Source organism: Heteronotia binoei, chromosome 1 (genome assembly GCF_032191835.1).
Source record: "Heteronotia binoei isolate CCM8104 ecotype False Entrance Well chromosome 1, APGP_CSIRO_Hbin_v1, whole genome shotgun sequence".
Lineage (NCBI taxonomy): Eukaryota > Metazoa > Chordata > Lepidosauria > Squamata > Gekkonidae > Heteronotia > Heteronotia binoei.
The window spans coordinates 208,272,797-208,292,159 of NC_083223.1; the positions used below are offsets into that span (position 1 = coordinate 208,272,797).

Below are 19,363 nucleotides of genomic sequence, written 5' to 3' on the forward strand. Positions count from 1 at the left end.
AACTGTGGGATGCCATTTACATGAATCTGCTCCAACATCAATAGTGAGCCAAGAAGAAAGGGCTATGTCTATATTTTTATTTCAATTAGGCAGGCAGTACTTTTGCTACAACTTTCTAGTATGTATGTATTAACTTTGTCTTTACACATCTGCTGAAGTATGCTGTTACTTATGAAACCTCATACCATTGTAACAAAGACTATAATTGGTAAAACATAAAGTATATATAAAACATAGCTGAAATAATTGAAACCAGCCCTTATCTATGTACTTGAATCAGTATTCTTTTATTCCTGGATTTTTTCCCTTTACTTCTAAGCTGTCAGAGTACTTTTGTTATCATAAACTTTATTTCTTTTATACCCCACGCTTCTCCCCAGTGGGGTCTGAAAGCACCTTATGTTATTGAAGGGAATTCATGACTTGGCCACTGTACATATTTATCACCTGCCTTTCTCACGGAGACTCAAGATGGATAAAAGAAAAAGCTGTGCAATAGGAACAACATAAGTCATATAAGCAAGTCTTATTACAATGAGTATTATAAGTTAGAAAACAATGCAACAAAAACAGTCAAAGATATTATATAAGAATGCAAAAACTAGAGTACAGAAATTAGAAAACAGTGAAGTAAAAGCAAGTAATTTATATAACAAACTGTGTCATAAACTACAGCCCTAATCCTTAGATGAGGATGTTAGCATTGTCTAAAATATCCGGTACTTTATTATGGTTTAATTATATATTCTTTCTCTCTGGGGAGGGGGGGGGGAACAGCTTCAGTTTTCCTGTAATTTAAAGTTTCTCGAGAGGTAATAATGAAATGTTAAGATTAAATGTGACATATTAAAATATTTCATTAAGAAATATAGCAGAGAGAGTGGAAAGGTGACAGAAAAAAATATTAATAGTCTGTAAAATGTATTAATAAATTTTTGTCTGTTTGTTAATACTTCATATGTGCCACAGCTACCCCCAGCATTGAAAATCCAAAGGTCATAAAGTACCACAAAGTACCATATTTACCCAAAAAGGAGACAATCCTGACTGTAAGACCCCTCCCTTAAAAAGTTGTACTAAAAAGGGTTTTATTGCTATATGTGACTTAAATTTATAAGCAAATTTTAGATCCCCCCCTCTTTTTTTTCTTTGCTGGCACATGCAGGGGAAAAACCTCAATCCTTTCAGGTAAATACGGTACTTGAAGGCTTCAGCAATATTATCAGCCTTATGCTGGCCCCTCTGCCCAGGGAGAAAGTACTGTCATGCAGAACATAGAACTTGGTTAAACATTTAAGCATTGAGATAAGCATTTGCCTTGGTCAGCATTGAGCTCAGAGTGCCAGATAGTTTAATGGTGCTTGTTCAATCACTGTTCTTTCAAAATTAGAACACACATTTATATACTTCATTATTAAAGCCTTCTGAAGTCGTACAGGAGAACAATTCCAGCAGCATGCGTACCCAAATAAACATATCAAATATGTAATAGTACCCCCAATATAACTTTAGAAAAGCATTTGATTAACAAATTTTCTTGCATAAGCAGCAGCTGATTTACCTTTGATTATGCTCACAAAAGTGATATAGGGGAAACATTTTGTTAACCAGAAATTGTGTTACGATTTTTTCCCTATATGTGTGAAAGTCTGACCAAGGGTAAAAAATTGATGTGGGTGGCAGTTTGGAGTTTAAGGGGCATGCTTTGTTCATATTCCAGTTTGAGAAATTATAATTCTGAATGTAACTTGTATACTTTGATATTTTGTGTTATTGTGGTATTTTTGTGTTCCAGTGATGTATGTATTAAATGCATTGGCAGAAAGGCAGTACATAAATACATGAATTAGAATTAATGAACTGTTGCACTGAAAAGAAGTATGGTGCATGTGATTTGAAAATCTTTTTTAAAAAATTGTTTCTCTCCCACCCCCTCACTCCCATGTTGTTGTTTTTTAGAAAGCAAATCAAAAGGTCTTCAGTGGGTGATAGATACAACAATTGCATATCCCAAAGCTGAACCTCTAGACATTCAAACCTGGATTCTGGGTTACAGGCGACCAACAATTACCCATGTACATTACAGGTAGGAAATATGCCTTGTTCACAATTAATGTTAAATTGAGACTGCAAAATATTTTAAGTCCCTGCAATACATTTCAGATTCAAAATACTTGAAACATAATATCCAGAGTACTTTATGCTTTAGAACTGTTAACCTTCTTGAGCAGTGGCTATAAAATGTGTTTGTTGCTGGAGAAATCTGTATTGTCTCTTTTATGTTAGGGCCACAGTCATCTGAAGTTTAGTTGTTGTACACTAGTCACAAGCACTTAATAGATGCTAGGTAAGGTAGCACATTGAGACTGATTGATGTATTGATATATTAGTTGTTTTAATTATGTAATTTATTATTGTATTTTAATTCTTGAATTTTATTGTTAAAATTTTTATGTTGTGAGCCGCCAAAGCCCGCTTTGGTGGGGTAGGGCAGGATATAAATCAAATAAAATGAAATGAAAAATGAAAGGTATAATATCTGTAATGTCATATAGTGACCATAACTTTGCACAGCTTGCAAAGGAGAATTTGTCCCTGGAAGCAGACACCGATGGTGAAATCTAAAAAAGGCTTTTGTCAGATTCACTTCTAGCAGCTTTGTTTTTGAGTCTTTGTTCTGGGCTCTCAGCTGAATTTGCTGCCATGGGGAAAATAACAATGAACTTCTTTGGACTTTCAGATTCCTGTGAAGGTCCCATGTTTTCAGAGCATATGTTACTTCCCTTGTGCACTGGGGGACACATTATCTAACATCTGAGGAACAAACATGAGGAGAGGATTTGCCTCTTGTCATAAAGCTTCTCTCCCCTCCCACCCCCAACACAAATCCACATAGGGCACACTGTTGAGCCAGCATGTTCTCCAGAGGCTTTGCCTTTAATCCAGCTCCACAAGTGATACCTACATACATTACAGCAGCAAGAGAGCTCATGAGCTTAGATTAGTTGATACTTACATGACAGTAGTTCTGTTCCTTTGGACATAAAAGGTCATCTTGCTGCCAGTATGACAGGAAGTTTAGAATATGCATTGTCTTTTGTTCATAAGTCAAATTTTTAAACTGTATGAGAACAGTTCACCAAGGATTGGTCACAGCTAAACATCCATTGGGTGATTGAAGCTTCATATTATGAACTGCTATCCCACTGATTTCAATAGGACTTATAACCAGCCATTGAAAAAATAGTTTTGCATGATCAGTCTCCACATCATGGTGGTAATGGATGTAAAAGTTTTATCTAAATTTAATGTCTTGATGTTCACCACCCTGTGGACCCTATTTGGGTAGAAAGGCAGCATATAAATGTTTTAAATAAATAAAGTTTTTTACTCTGAGTGTGTTATGTTGTTTCCTAGAATGGATAACATATTGCATTTTTTGGCTTTAGGATGTTGTGGCTAAACATAGTTTCATAGCATGCAGTTGGCATGTTGCCAGGCATGTTTCTCCTTTGCAGGTAGTAGTGTTCACTACAAGACATGTGAAAATGAATTTGCTGCATAAAATGATGAAGTTGTTCTTTGATGGTATATATATGATCTTCTTCGTGGTCTCTGTGCAGTCCCACACATGGGTCTTGCCGCAGGCAACGGATCCATACCTCGGAGCTCCAATAGCTCGCCTAGAGCGTCTTTTGGCACGCTTTCCTCCCGCCCTGGGGAGCAGGCAGCGACTGCGCATGCCTGGAGCGGGGGGAGAGCGCCCATTCCACTCAGTTTCTTCCCTACCGCCGCCCGGACAACACCCTCCTCGCTGCGTTCCTCCTTAGCTCGTCAGTTACCTCATCCTTTGCGTTTCTCTTTCTTATCTCCGCTTGGTATTGTATTCCTCTCCTTCTTATATTTCCTATTTTTGTCCCGAAAAATTTAAAAAAAGAAAAGAAAAAGAAGGCCAGTCTCTGCGCTATCTTTTCCCTCTTCTCCCTCCCTCCCCTCCCCTGTCCGGAGCGCATGGAAGGGAAAGTTACCTTTAAAAAGTGCACGCGCTGTGGGACCAAAATCCCCACCTCGGACGGCCACAGCCACTGCCTATTCTGCCTGGGGGAAGCCCATCGAGTCGACTCCTGCCCTCACTGTGCTAACTTCGGCAAGCAGGCCCGTAAGAACCGTGCAGCCAGGCTCCGGAGCTTCCTGATTGAACTGTCCCTGAGGGCTATGCCCGCGTCGGGCTCGCCGCCTCCCCAACAACGAGCGGAAGATTCGGCCTCTACGGACGTGGTTCTCTCAAAACAGAAGCCACACAAGTCCGAAAAGAAACCCTCGAAGCACGCCGATACCGGCCATAAGACTTCAAAGAAATCGCGCCATTCTGAATCCATGGATTCGGCGCCCAAAAAAGCTCGTCATTCCGAATCGGCTGATTCGGCTTCGAGAAAACTCCACGAGTCACATTCGATTCCCAAGAAGCCTCGGACACCTACCTCGACTTCGACATTCATGGATCCCACGCCTCCAGCACAGCCGTCACTTCCGCCCGAACTGTCGGCCCCGTCGGACGTCATCACCGACATGCCGCAACTTGACGCCTCACTCATCCACAGCAGTGGAGGTGATACCAATTCAATCCCGTTCACCTTCGGTGCATAGCGTGGTTCCTTCGGAGTTTCTAGAGACCGATCCGACTACCGACCCGACTCAAACATACCTTAAACCACCTCTTCGGATCGGATCCTTCCGAGATATCGGGATTTCTCCCCTGTACAAGGACTCTGCAACTCAGGCTCCCGCTAATCGAGCTCGCTCTCGTTCGCCTGCTTATCCTCCTGCACATCGAATCCGATCCTGGTCGCCGACATTCCGAGGTCGCTCCAGATCTCCACATAGGCGCCGCGATTCCGGCTCTTCTAGCTACTATCAACACGACTACTATGCCCCTGGAAGGTTCGACCGCCTTTACTCTCGGTCTCCCTCGCCCAGACGCCGGTCTTACCACCACCCCTCTCGCTCTCCATCTGAAGAGGGATCGCGTTACTCCCCGTACTCAGCACCATTCTTCGGCCGTGAGGTTCTCACACCTCGGATCCGGTACGAGGACTCCCCTCGACCCCGTGGATGCGATCGACTTCGGGATTCTCCACGACCCCGTGACCAGGATCGGACCCGAGAACTTGATTATTCTCGTGATTCTCCTCGACTCCGTGACCACCGTCGGATTCGAGAGCACGAATACCACTCCCATGCGGAGCCGCTCCGAGTCCGGGACCATTATCATCATCGCGATGTCGCTAGGCCGCGCACTCCATCAGCCTCGGCTTCGATTGCTCCCCCGGTCTCCGCTCCTACGGACCAGCGTGATCAGATCGTAAAGCCTAAGACTGGCACTTCGGACCCGATCCCGCCACCACATCCTCCTTCGGGTGAGGACTTCCACTCCGAAGGTGACTCGTCAGCATCATCAGACTCCGAAGACCATCCTGACTCTGTAGTCTCCGACTCGGCGCCACAGCCCCGGCTTTCCCCATCGGACGCGTCCAAGACCTATCTCCATCTGATCACCACCATGGCCGAGGCCTTAAAGATTACTCTTCCGTCAGACTTACCAAAGGTGTCTGACATTGTACATGACTTGGTGCAAGCAGACTTCCCACCGGGTTCACTACTTCCAATGCTACCTGTGCACCTCGAAGGCCTCCGTGAGACCTGGGACAAGCCTGCTTCAGTCCCACCCACCTCTAAACGTTTTGAATCTCTCTACAGAGTTCACGCCCCTGAGGCCAAATTCCTTGCTTCCCATCCAGCACCTAATTCTATCATTGTGCATTCAGCCACTAAGGCTAAGCCCTCCAGACATCCGACACCTCCAGACCGAGAGGGCAGGAAGTTGGACACTTTGGCCAGGAAGATGTTCAACCTCGCTTCCACAAATTCCAAGCTAAATAACTATCTAGCCTACTTTTCGGCTTACATCTTCAACTTGGCTAACCAATTTACGCCTCTCATCCCTTCCCTTCCCGAACCTTCCCAGAGAACGGCTTCTAGTTTGGTATCCGAACTGTCTAGAGTGTCGAAACAACAGATTAACACCATACGCCACGCTGTTTCCTGCTCATCCAGGGTCTTTGCTTCATCTGTTGCCCTGCGTCGCAACGCCTGGCTAAGGTCCACCAACTTGCAGCCGGACATTAAGCAGAAAATTGAGGACCTCCCTTTTGATGGTCTGGGCCTCTTCCATGCTTCTACCGACGAGGTTCTCACCTCAGTGGATGATGGACGCAAGCGTGCTAAACGCTTGGGAGTTTCCCAACTGTTCTCCCAACAGTTCAACCGTACAAAACCCTGGAGACCATCATTCCAGAAGCGCCAACGGTCACCCAAGCGAAATGACTTCTGGAAGAGGAAGAGTGTGCAGCAGAAGCCTCAGTTTCAACAAAGACCTCGGTCACAACAGATCAAGAAGTCTTCCCTCCCTCCCAAACAGTCTCTTTGACTCTCTTCAAACCCCACCTGCTTACCGCACATGTCTTTCCCCATTCCTTCCCACTTGGAACTCGATCACAACCGACTCCTGGGTGCTGACCATCGTGCGCCTAGGTTACGCAATCGAGTTCATTTCTCCACCTCGCCACCACTACTTCATTGCTACCCCCCTGTCTTTACTCCTCCATCAGGAAATCCTGGTCTTGCTCCAGAAGAATGCCATAGAACCCGTCCCTCCTCTACATCGAGGGACAGGCTTCTATTTGAGATACTTTCTGGTCCCCAAGAGGGATGGAGGCAAGCGTCCCATTCTAGATCTGAGGAAGCTCAATAAGCACATCGAATACAGGAAATTCAGAATGATCTCCCTGCAGTCCATCTTGCCCCTTATTCCCAGAAATTCCTGGATGGCTTCTCTAGATCTTCAGGACGCTTACTTCCATGTGACCATCCGACCTCAACATCGGAGGTATCTGCGGTTCGCCATGGGCCAGGACCACTTCCAATATGTGTCCCTACCATTCGGCCTCTCCACTGCACCCCGCGTTTTCACCAAGTGCATGGCAGTGGTGGCAGCTGCGCTTCGCATTCGGAACATCCCAGTCTTCCCATACATCGACGACTGGCTTTTCATAGCTCCGACTCAACATCAACTGCAGCACAACCTCAACATCGTACACAACCTTTCCGTAAGGACCCTAATCTATTTGTGGCCTACGGAAATCCTCACAGAGGACACAAAATCTCTACCCAGAGACTATCTAAATGGGTAGTTAGTGCCATCAGGTTGTGTTACGAACTGGCTAAACAGCCTCTGCCCGAAGGTCTTAAGGCCCACTCTACTAGAGCGGTCTCGACGTCTTCGGCTTTCCTGCAAGGCGTCTCCCTAGAGGACATTTGTGCGACATTGGTGGTCCTCACCATCCACGTTTGTCTCCCATTATGCTTTAGACGTTCGTGCGAGACGTGACGCCTCCTTCGGTCAAGCGGTCCTCAGATCCATCTTGCCTCTTGTAATTGTTGCTTAACCTTGTATAGTGTCAGTGCCAACGGCGGCTGGAAGAAACTGAGTGGAATGGGCGCTCTCCCCCCGCTCCAGGCATGCGCAGTCGCTGCCTGCTCCCCAGGGTGGGAGGAAAGCGCGCCAAAAGACGCTATAGGCGAGCTATTGGAGCTCTGAGGTATGGATCCGTTGCCTGCGGCAAGACCCATGTGTGTGACTGCACAGATGACCACTCGAAGATCATCAGTTACAGGTAAGCAACCTGTTTTTCTATTGCAAAGATATTTGACAGGGAGTTAATGTAAAAATGTTCTGTGGGTTTCAGAATTAGTGAATGCTTACCTGCAAATGTAGGTGGAGGACAATAGACCAAGCGTACTGTACAAAGAGATGTACTGCCAAGACTGGCCACTAATCCCACACATCTCTTTTCTAAGCTGCCTGAAGTAGTTCAGGGTGTGGTCTGAAAGATATATGCAAGAATAGTAGTAGTCTTGGTCGTGTCCTGTATCCCAAGACTTTCAAATACCCTGTTTTCTTTGGAGATAAACTTTTTTACTCAGGGCTTTTTTTGAGCAAGAATGCACAGGAACGCAGTTCCAGTTGGCTTGGTGTCAGGGTGTGGCCTAATATACAAATGAGTTCCTGCTGGGCTTTTTATACAAAAAAGCACTGTGTGAAACAATGATGACATCAGGGTGATGGTCTAATATGCAAGTGAGTTTTGGGGGGTTTTGGCCACTGTGTGACACAGTGTTGGACTGGATGGACCATTGGCCTGATCCAACATGGCTTCTCTTATGTTCTTATGAGTTCCTGCTGGGCTTTTTCTACAGAGAAAGCCCTGGTTTTACTGTAAATACCCATTTATGTATTTATTTACGCAGGGCTTTTTTTTTTTTAGAAAAAGTCCAGCAGAAACTCATTTGCACATTAGGCCATGCCTGACATCAAGCCAGCCAGAACTGTGTTCTTGTGTGTTCCTGCTAAAAAAAAAGTTCTGCATTTACAAAATTTATACCCCATCTTTCTGGCACCTAATGGAGTAAAAACAGAAAATAAATGGACATATTAGAAACCATTAAATCAAAGACACATCATTCACACAATTAAAACCATGTTTAAATATACATAAAATACAATAAAATATGCATACATAAAAGTAACAATTAAAAACAGGGCAGAAAGGAATGATTACTGCAGAGTCTTGCCCTGACCTGGATAGCCCAAGCAAGCCTGATCCTGTCAGATCTCAGAAGCTAAGTAGAGTCAACTCTGGCAAGTACTTGGATGGGAGACCTCCTTGGAATACCAGAGGCAGGGGCAGGCTTCATTCAGCCACACCTCTGAATATCCTCCATGCGCTGAGTAGGGGTCAGTCACCACAGGCTGCCATGACTTTCATCTGCGCACATGCACACACACACACACAGGAATACAAAAAGAGAGGGAGAGAAAGAAACAAAAGAGTCTTCAGCTGGTGGTAGAAGAAGCAACAGAAGGAGACAGACAAATCTCCCTGGGGAGAGAGTTCAAGTTTTAGTGCCATTAGGAAAAGATCTCTCCCAGTTAATATCAGAAAGCGCGAGCACAGGGAGCTGCTCTTGGAAGATAACTGTATCAGTTGAGTAAATTCATAAGGGGATAAGTGCTGGTTCTTCAGGTATGCTGGTTCAAAATCATGTAGGGCTTTAAAGGTCAGCATTAGCACCTTGAATTGTGCCTGGGAATTGATTGTAAACCAGTGTAGATGGGCTAGGACTGGAATGATATGGTCCCAGAACTCACTCCAGTCAACATTCTAGCTGCAGCATTCTGCTTCAGTTGAAGTTTCTTAACATTTTTCAAGGACAGCCTCACATAGAGTGCATTACAGTAATGTAAGCTAGATGGAGCTAGAGCATGCACCACAGTGGCCAGATCTTTTCTGCCCAGGAAAGGCTGTAGGTGGCTAACCAGTTAAAGCTGGAGAAAGACACTCTTGTCCACAGCTGCCACTTGCTTATCTAGCAGCAGGCCTGGGTCCAAGAGCACATCCAGAACAGGTGGCACTTTAAATCCCAGGTGAGACTTCCTGCTCACCAGTAGCACTTCTGTCTTGTCAGAATTAAACTTCAGTGTATTAGCCTGCATCCACTGCATTATGCAAGAAAAGCTTAGTAGAAGAACTGAGCATGAAGAATTGGATAAAGATTTTAGAGCTGTGGGGCTGCTTTAGAAGCATCCTCATAATGTTCATTCCAGAGTTAACCTTGACAAAACAGAAGGTGTGGCAAGTTGGAAGAGGATTACAATCTGGAGCTAAGCCTTCCACAGTCCATCCATTACCTTTCCAACTTACTGCCTCCTTCCAGCTTTCCTTGCCTAGTCTTGCTCTCTCCCTCCCTGCTGTGGTACTGCTGTGGTAGTTTCCTAAGTACCTTGGTGTTCCAAGGTCATGTGCCATCTGTGGCCATCAAGAACTCTAGTAATTCTATGTCCCACCAAATCACAGAGAGGGATGCTTCCTTTTGCAGCAATCTTGGCCACCAGGTGAATAGGTGGGAGTACCTTTCCATCTTTGACTGCAATTCAAGACAGATTAGAGTTGAGGATAAAAGCTGCTTTTATGTTTCAAAACCAGGAAATAAGGAATTTGTTTCTTTGCTATTTCATAATTTTGTTTAAATGCCTCCCAGGTCCCCCTTGAGAGCCTATGTTGTATAAAACATTGCAAACTCAGCTGCAGCTTGTTCTATTACCTAAAACCTTTTCAGCCTAATGAATTATAGTTTAAATAGCACTGTGAAGTCTGCTATAGGTAATGAAAGCATAACAGCATGAAAAGGACAAATAAAAGGTGCAGTGGCAGACAGAATCCTATTACGAAAGATTTTTGCTTCAGACTATCTTTTAGAGGCCAAATGCAGCTAGTCACTTCATGCCTTTAACTGGAAGGCCAATGTACAACAGTGTTATATAAGAGAAGCCAAGAGGCACTTACATTAGAGAGTTCCCTAATGAGAGTGGAGAGCAGTTACTTTCTTGACCTTTCAACGTCTTCTGAGCTTACTGAGGATAAAATGTAACAACAGGGCTGAAAAATGGAGACAGTGATGATGGGAATGTTAGTTTGTCTGGAGAAAGGGTTGTTTAATGAGCAAATGACTTAAATCCATTATTTGATGTTTGACATGGTTAAGAATTCCTTATTAGACAACTTCACTGTCCTTTGGGAACAGAGATTAAATACATTAGCTTTTGTAATTTGGCAGCAAAAACTGCACATATGACTAGCTATCCTATTATAACACATGAGAAAGACTTCCTTTTGTAATTTACAGAAATGTTCCAGCAATAGGTAAAGAGAGTGATCCTATTATTTGCTGAATTGAATCCATTTACCACAGGACTCAGTGCTACAGCAATAGAGAAAAAAGATACTCAATTCACATGATCTTGCATCGGGGGGGGGGGGGGGGCTGATCTTGCTTCTTGCAACATGAGGGGCTGGTGTTGTGGCATCAGGCAAAAATCCTGCCTGGTACAAGAGTACTGTGCAACTGTCTGTGTTGGGGGAAAAATGAGTCATGATGTGGAACTGTGATGTTTCAAGGCAAATTAGACAATATTCTGGAAGGTCCATAGTTCAATTTCTAACACATTTTCAATTACTAAATGGAAGCTGAGGGGAACCTTAATTAAGACTAGTTCCAATGAATAGATGTTTAACTCTTAGTTCTAGCACTGTTTCCTCTACTTCAAGTGGCCTTCCAGAGCTATGGCTTACCTGTTTGGAGAACATACAGCATCTTGGCATGTTTTTCCCACAGTGAGTCAACCAGCCCCTTAGCCACATGTCAATTAAACAATTGTGAATCTACTTCCCAGTGGCCCATCATGCAAATCAAAATTCCACAAAATGCAGCCACCCAAGAGCTATATTAAATGTCTTTGAAATCCCCAGAGTGGCAGAGAAATCTGAAAACTAACTGAGCGTGGGGGGTTAAAACAAAAAAGTAAAAAGTGATATCTGTATGTGCACAGACATAGTGATGGGAGGAAAAAGGATGTTCAGGTACTATAGCAATCCAAAATAGTTCCAAAATTGTGAAGCCCCCACCAGGAAGTGATGGGGGGGAGAGGTCATGGAGATCAAGGTGTGGAAGGAAGGAGGGATGGGAAGAAAAGCGGTAGCAGGGTAGGGAGGAGCTATGCAAAAAGGGTTTTCTTTGGCAAAGGGGAGGGAGGAGGAAAGTACATGACTGGGGTGGGGGGATAAAGGAGGAGGAGGAGAAGCAGGGGTCCTTGGGAAATATATGATTAACATATCCTTCAAACTATCTCAAGTTTCTTTTTCAAATCAGAATCCATTTCTGAAAGATGAATATATTCTGCTCCTAAATTTTCAGAGAACTGAAGATTTGCTCAGATTTGAAGGCAAGCTGTGTGTTCTGTTTCATGGTAGCTTGTTTCATGACTTGCTGTATGTGTTTCCAAATGTAAACCAATTTCCTTCATGAAAGAAAATTTGAGAGTTACTTCTAGTACATGGAAATAGCAGTAATAACGTCTAATTTAGTTGTTTTTTTTAAATTGAAGACATTTTTGAAGGCAAAATGTTTTTAAACTTGCATTGAAAACAACTTCATTCAGTTTAAATCAGAAAATTTATCATAAGAGAGGTTTCTTTTTTGCTCTCTAAATTTCTGGTTTTGTACTTGGAACAATGAGAGTCCTTTGGGGAAAAAGTGTTGCCTACCAATTTTGCTAGGGTTCCTAAAATGTCCGCCTGTAAAACTGAAATGTTCCACCAGATATACAGTAGAGGCAGCAAGGTTTTCCATCTAACTTGGCTTCCCCCAGCTGCCCTCCCTCTGCTATTCCACCACTTATCGCATGACATACCAGCTTTATAAACTGCACAGTTGCACAGCCTCACCTGATACTGTCGCACAACATCAACATCTTGATTTAAGCTTTGATTATTGTTTTAACTTGTACCCTGCTCTGAGCCTTGCTCCACAAGGGAGGGCAAGCTTGAAGTCCAATATCATAAATAATTTTTAGGACTTCATAGTCCTACTATGGAGATGTAATAATAAATCTTCCAGCATCTCATTTTGTTTTGCTTGTTTTATTTATTTATCTCATTTATATCCTGCCTTTCTCAGTTTGTTGTTGTTGTTGTTCAGTCGCCCAGTCGAGTCTGACTCTTTGTGACCCCATGGACAAAGTCACGCCAGGCCCTCCTGTCTTCCACCATCCTCCGAAGTCTGCTCAAATTTGTGTTTGTTACATCAATCCCTCCCCCTCCTCCGTTTTAATCTAACAATTCTGTGAGGTAGATTGATGTATGATCTATGGCAGAATAAGGATTGGAAATGAGCCTCCCAGATTCTAGTCTGATAGTATCCCACTGCAGTTTGACCCTTTTTAAACACAGTGTTTGGAGGATAGAATGTGTGAATCTGGAGAAACAGACTAGAGTCTCGTATCCTGAATTCTTGCATATAGTTATACTGTTCATAACTAGAAGTATGATGCCCTGAAGTTTAAGTAGCTTTCATGATTTTTGTGTACTTTGTAGGCTTCTATAAAATTAAGTATAGTGCATAATCAGCAAAATAGAGCCAGGAAGTCAAAGGATGTTGGTAGTTCAAGAAAAATAAAATGTTTGCTCTAGCTTTGAGTTCAGATTTAGTTTGACACCAAACCCAAACTGAAACTAAAATGGAACATTTTTATTTTTCCTCAATGGGAGCAGACCATGAAGTGTTTTCTGAAAATCCAGTTTAAATCAGTCTTTACTCCCTGTGTGCAGCATGGCTTATTGGGAATATTTAGCTGCTTCCATTTATTTACTGTTATAAACAAGTCTTGTGACAAAACAGATGGAATGGAAGAATCTTCCCCCACCAGTTTATCATTTCTAATGCTGCCTGAGAATAATTTACAGAAGACTGAACAATAAAATAAATAAATACTGGGGTGTATGCCAGCTCCTATTCTTTCAGAGTGGAAGGAGTCTTTCTAGACTTTTGTTGAAGGAAGCTAATAATAAAGAAAGGAAAGCTGATTTCTTAAGCCTAATTGTTTGACCTTTATTTTAAAACAGGATTTTTCCAATTAAAGATGTACCTGTGGAGCCTGAAGCACTCACTGTTTGGTTATATCAACGGTTCATTGAAAAGGAGGATCTCTTGTCACACTTTTACAAAACAGGTGAAACTCTCTTTTTTAATGCTTAGTGCTTTGGAAGCATGTTTCCATTTAATGTTTCAGTTATTTATAACTCTTTGTGCAAGATTAAGCCATCTGTAATAGACAGATTCATGTGTCATTACTCCAAGTGGGCAGCCATGTTAATCTGTTGCAGTAAAAACAAGCAGGAATCTTTGTGGCATTTTAAAAACTAGCCAAACTTTATTTAAACATACGTTTTCTTGAATCATACTGCATTTCTTATGCCTGAAGTGTGTAATCATTTTGCAGGCACCCTTATAAACAAGGTTACAAACAAGGGGAGGGAGAAGAAGCGATAAATCTGTTGTAAATCATGTTGAAACATATTCAAGTGTGAGTGCTATTATTCCTCATGAGAAGAGAGTTCATCAAGTCCTGTTCTTTCATGGGTTACAGATAAAATAAGATTTAAAAAAGTGATAAAGGTGTCTACAGATGGATGGCATGTATAAATGTTTTGTAAAGCTATGGCATGCCTCTGATGGGAGAAAAAAACAGCCCTTTAAAGTGTCAAAGTGGGGGTGATAGGATTTAGCTCTGCGGTTTTGAAGGCAGAGTTTAGCTTTCCTCTCCTCCCTGTAGTGGCAGCAAGTAAAGTGTTCATACAGGTGGGTGCTCTATCTGCAGCTGACCTGCACTTACCCTTTTGATCTAATTTAAACATGACAACTTCAGGAAGGCTACAAGTTGTACTCAGCATGAAATGTCATGTGCACACTCCCATAAAAACCAAGCATTTCCCTGATTTCCATGCATGTGAAAAATCCCTGCACCATGATGATGTTATTATCAAAGTCTAGTTTCAGACAGTATGGGTTAAAATCTGGAATAGGTAAATAGCGGGGGGGGGGGGGGGGGGTTCCTGGTGACATTTATATCAGTCACCTCTGTCACCAGTCACAAACTGAAAATAATCCATGATTTGTGGTAATGAGCATTACCTAATGCAGGGGAAAATTTCCCAGCAGCTGGAACACTTGAAAAAGTGCATATGACTTCAGCCTAACTCCTGGCTATTGTTGTTTCTGAGAAACTGTTTTTAACAGTTTACAGATCACACTGTGTGGGCCTAACAGATTTAGCCCATATTCTATTAGAATGATTAGCTTTTCTCAACAACAGAGAAACCTGATGTCATCTGCCTACAGACAGTTCTTTATGGATTAATATCTTTACCTAATTACCACATATACCACTTACAAGGTATTTTATGTAAGTGTACCAACCACTCATGCAGTCGTATGCCTATAACGTGAATGTGATTTGTTCGGCATTTGCCTATGAAAGGGATTGTGCATCTCTCTTAATTAAGCTAACTCTTGACAACTGAACAAAATAGGAGTCGTTTGCACCCAATTTATTTTTTATTTTTATTTATTTATGATTTATATCCCACCCTTCCCACAAGTGGCTCAGGGCGGCTCAGACCTTTAAAACCAGCTTAGTTTTATTCAGAATGTAAGCTTTCGTGTGCTCTCTAAGCACACTTCATCAGACGAGGAATCTGGCACAGTGAGCAGAGCCATACATAGCTGGTAGGCATGGCCCAGAATGCAAAATGGTACAGATTTAAGAACCAATGACAGTGAAGTAAAATTATCTGGTAGGCAGTGATTTAGAATAGCAATATTAACAAATTGAGCAAACCTTTGATCTGAGTAGCATGAGCATGCGAAAGCAACAAAACAGTAGTATGTCAAAATGTGAGAGTGTCTGTCAATGACTCTATTGCTATGAGCCAGATTCCTCATCTGATGAAGTGTGCTTAGAGAGCACATGAAAGCTTACATTCTGAATAAAACTAAGTTGATCTTAAAGGTGCAATCGACTCCTATTTTGTTCTACTACTACTGCAAACCAAAACGGCTGCCTACTTGGATCTATCTTGACAACTGAATGTAAAGTGAGACATACTTGATTGTGCATTTGGTTTTCATGAGTGTCTATTTTTCAGTAAATGCCTTCTAGGTCCTTTGGAATTACCCCCCCCCTTTGGAGGGGGGGCAGGGCCAGCTTGCAAATGTAATCTTCACTGGCAAAGGGTTTCTTCTCCCTGCTTCATGTCAAGGGAAGCAGTGTTTGGGTTGCTGCTCTTTAAATTTTGCCATTAACTAGACTGAAGCTTAGGAAAGCTTTAACAAAATTAGCCTTTTCTTTGCCCTTGATGACCACATATCCTTTTCTTTTCTCTCTCCCCCAGTCAGCAGATTATGGCTAGTTCACCATCTGAGCTGGGCAGGCAGATGCAGGGCAAATGAAGCACAGGCTAACAGGTGCTTCTGATCCACAAGAGATGGATATGTAGGCACCTGCTATACCTCTCTGGCTAATACTTTTCTGCCAGACTGGTATGGGAAGGGAGGAGAGACATGACCCAACAGGCGCTTTTCCCAGGTGACTAGACTGGAAGCTGCAGGGGAAACTGACTAGAAGGCGGGGGGGGGGGGGGTCGAGGAAAGGAGGTGCAGCTTCAAGTCAGTTTCACTAAAAACTGACCAGAAGTGCAGAGAGTTGGGGAAAGCAGAGCTGTGGCATCTAGTCAGTTTCACTGGAAACTGACCAGAAATGCAGGGTACTGAGGAATCATACCAGGCTGTCTGGAAAAATGACATGCCTGCCCAGCCCAAGGCCGGTTTGTTTTCATGTTCAGGTATGGCGGGATCCGACAAACCTTAGTTTGGACCAAACAACAAATTGGCCATTTTTAGTACAAATCATGATTCATGGTTTGGTTCATGCCCATCCCTAGTGTATACTCTGAAAAGTAAGCTTGAATTTGCAACTGACAGGTTTTACTACTTTTCTTTTAGGAGCATTTCCTCCACTGCAGGGACAGACAGAAGCTGTTTCCCGAGAAATGAACCTTAGCAATCTCTGGCTAGTTCTCATACAGTCCCTTGCGTTTTTGTCAGGTGGTATGTGGTACTGCATTCTTCAGTATTTTTATCAATGCCTATTTTAAAAGGGACCTAAGAACACAATGAGGAACCAGGTACTTTTACAGAGTGCATCATGTTATGTGTGCAAATGTGAATGTACTAGGAAGGAACATACTGGATGGACTTTCTCCCCTTCTTTGGGGTATTTTAAACTTCACTAGAAGTGAGAATCAGTAACATAGTGATCTAATGATGTATTTTAAGAACTGTCCATATTTTTAAATGGTGTGTTCCCATCCCACATACGCACACCCATCAGCAGATTCGGCATTTGAACAGGAGACAGTTATACAACCACCATGGGTGAACATCTGCAACAAGAATGCTTTCACCACAGGTAGTATCCAGCATTGTAGTTAAAACTTGGAGCGTTCAGCAACTTTCTCTTCAGTAGTCTGTACTGCAAGTCTTGTGATAGAGATCCCTCATCTGCACAAACTCAAATTGTACTGTGATTAATCATTCTGGATCAGTTTAACCTATTCTGCAAACCTGGTTATGGTACTGTGACTGCCCCATGTTACCCGTTTAGAAAAAGCTTTTTCTGGGAGGGAAAACAATATCTTAAGTGAGATCTTGTTTTAAACATAGAAAATGAAAACTATTCTGCACAAAGGCATTGCAGTGTCATGAAGTATTGAAAAAAATATGCATACCTCATAGAGCCATTTATTTCTGCCCTCTTTTTTCTGACTTGGAATTTCTTGTATCCCTGCTGCAAGGGTACTTCAAAAAATGGCACATCACTTAATCTATTTCCCATTTTGGTTTTAGAATGCATTTCATAAATGATCATCGTTTTTGCAAAATGCACTTTTGAAAATGCAATACAGTGAAGGAAATGCATATAGCTTGACAGAAATTTAGTTGTTGTTCCTAATACGTTGGATTCTTGAGGGCTGTTAAGAAGTTATGAAAGGTCTGTGAGTTTTCAATGCTAATGTGTATGAGTTGCCACACTCTAGCCAAAGTGGTAAGGTTTTTTAAACCTTCAAGAGGCCTTCATTTCCATTTGACACAATAGCACTAGAAACATCTGTCAGAGGGTTTACATGTATAAATGCCAAGCACCTCAGTACTTTGCTAATAGGAAAAAGAAAAGGAAGTTCACATAGTTCCAAAACAAAATGTTTAGTCACTGGGGTAAAATAATAGGAAGCTATTTTGATATGGTAAAAACTACCTTTGAAGGGCATTACTAGGTCTGCCACTTGATTGAAAAATGTCACTGTCATAGAAAGGAAATTTAGCTGAAGAGGCAGACGTAGCATTAAAACAGAGTTTCAGTTGACAATGTTACAGTTCATAATGGTCTTGGAGAAAAGCCTTCTCTGTGTGTTATCTATCAGTCTTGGAATGTTTGGCATTATGTCTGTGTGACTACGTAAAGAGATATATATATATATATCTTATATATATATATATATAAGAAACCATTCCTAGAAAACAGTTACTAATTTACACGTACAGACCTGTCAAGTGAACTTTAATGACAGAATGTTGTCTTTTATGGACTGTATTATTTCTAAGAGCAAAGCCAAGCCAACAATAGTTGTCTATGCTGAATTTGCAGTATATATTCTCCTGGATTTCCCCCCCCCTCAAAATCACATGAGAACCAGTTTTGGTGAGTAGTATATAAAATAAAAATATAAAACCACAGCATCATATTTTTCTCTTGTTTGAAGTGGGGAGGAGGGGCAATCAAAAGATGTAAACGCCCCCTAGTCATGTGTGTCAAATATATCACGTAGTTAAATATGCCAAATATTGATCTTTACTCATGAAATTCATTACAGCATGGATTATAGCAATGGTGCATTCTAGAAGATGCAGTAATATATACAACAGTGATTAGTATGATACTATCGTGGAGGAAAGTCAGAGAGCAGCATTAATGCCTGTCATTTCACTTTGAACATAAAATTAAAAAGGTAGGTAGTCCCCCGTGTAAGCACCAGTCATTTCCGACTCTGGGGTAATGTTGCATCACGACGTTTTCACGGCAGACTTTTTTATGAGATGGTTTGCCATTGCCTTCCCCAGTCATCTACACTTTACCCCCAGCAAGCTGGGTACTCATTTTACCAACCTCGAAAGGATTGAAGGCTGAGTCAACCTTGAGCCAGCTACCTGAACCCATCTTCTGCTGGGATTGAACTCAGGTCATGAGCAGAGCTTGGACTGCAATACTGCAGCTTACCACTCTGCACCACGGGGCTCCTTGAACATAAAATACAGGTTTTTAAATGAATTTTTTTGTCACATGAACAACTGAGTAAAAACATAAGACAAATATCCATTTTCAGCAAGATCTTTCTTGCAAAACGAAACTATTTGGAGGAGGTCAGGATTTTTTTCCTTTTCAGTATCTTTGCCTTGTTGAATTGTGCCACATTGCAGGAAATCATTAAGGAGATCGTTCCCCTTCTCTTGATCTATATGGCTATAAATCAGAGTTCCACTCTGGGAGACAAGCCTTACAGACCAGGATGCAATGCATCAGCTGTTGTAACTATGTCCTATTTTGGGGAGGACAATGATTAGTATAATACTATTGTGGTATCCTTGGGGAGGACAAGGTTGTTCTAAAAGGAAGGCTGTTTCTAAAAGTGAACAGTAAATGTTTAGGTATGCATTGTGCTGGTTTCTGAATGAACACCAGTCACCTGCAAGTATACAGGTTCTTCCCCCTGCCCTCAGCTTATTTTTTAACAGG

At 42.2% G+C, this 19,363-nt stretch overlaps 1 protein-coding gene across 1 annotated transcript in view; it reads left to right on the forward strand.

Moving 5' to 3' along the window:
* The window catches only part of LPGAT1 (lysophosphatidylglycerol acyltransferase 1), a 118,361-nt gene extending 101,174 nt beyond the window's left edge, over positions 1 to 17,187 (forward strand). The window contains exons 7-9 of the mRNA XM_060247098.1: positions 1,960 to 2,086; positions 13,578 to 13,684; positions 16,516 to 17,187. Of these exons, the coding sequence (XP_060103081.1) occupies positions 1,960 to 2,086; positions 13,578 to 13,684; positions 16,516 to 16,667 (386 nt within the window). The 3' untranslated portion in view covers positions 16,668 to 17,187. The remainder of the gene's footprint in view (positions 1 to 1,959; positions 2,087 to 13,577; positions 13,685 to 16,515) is intronic.
* Positions 17,188 to 19,363: the final 2,176 nt, after the last annotated feature.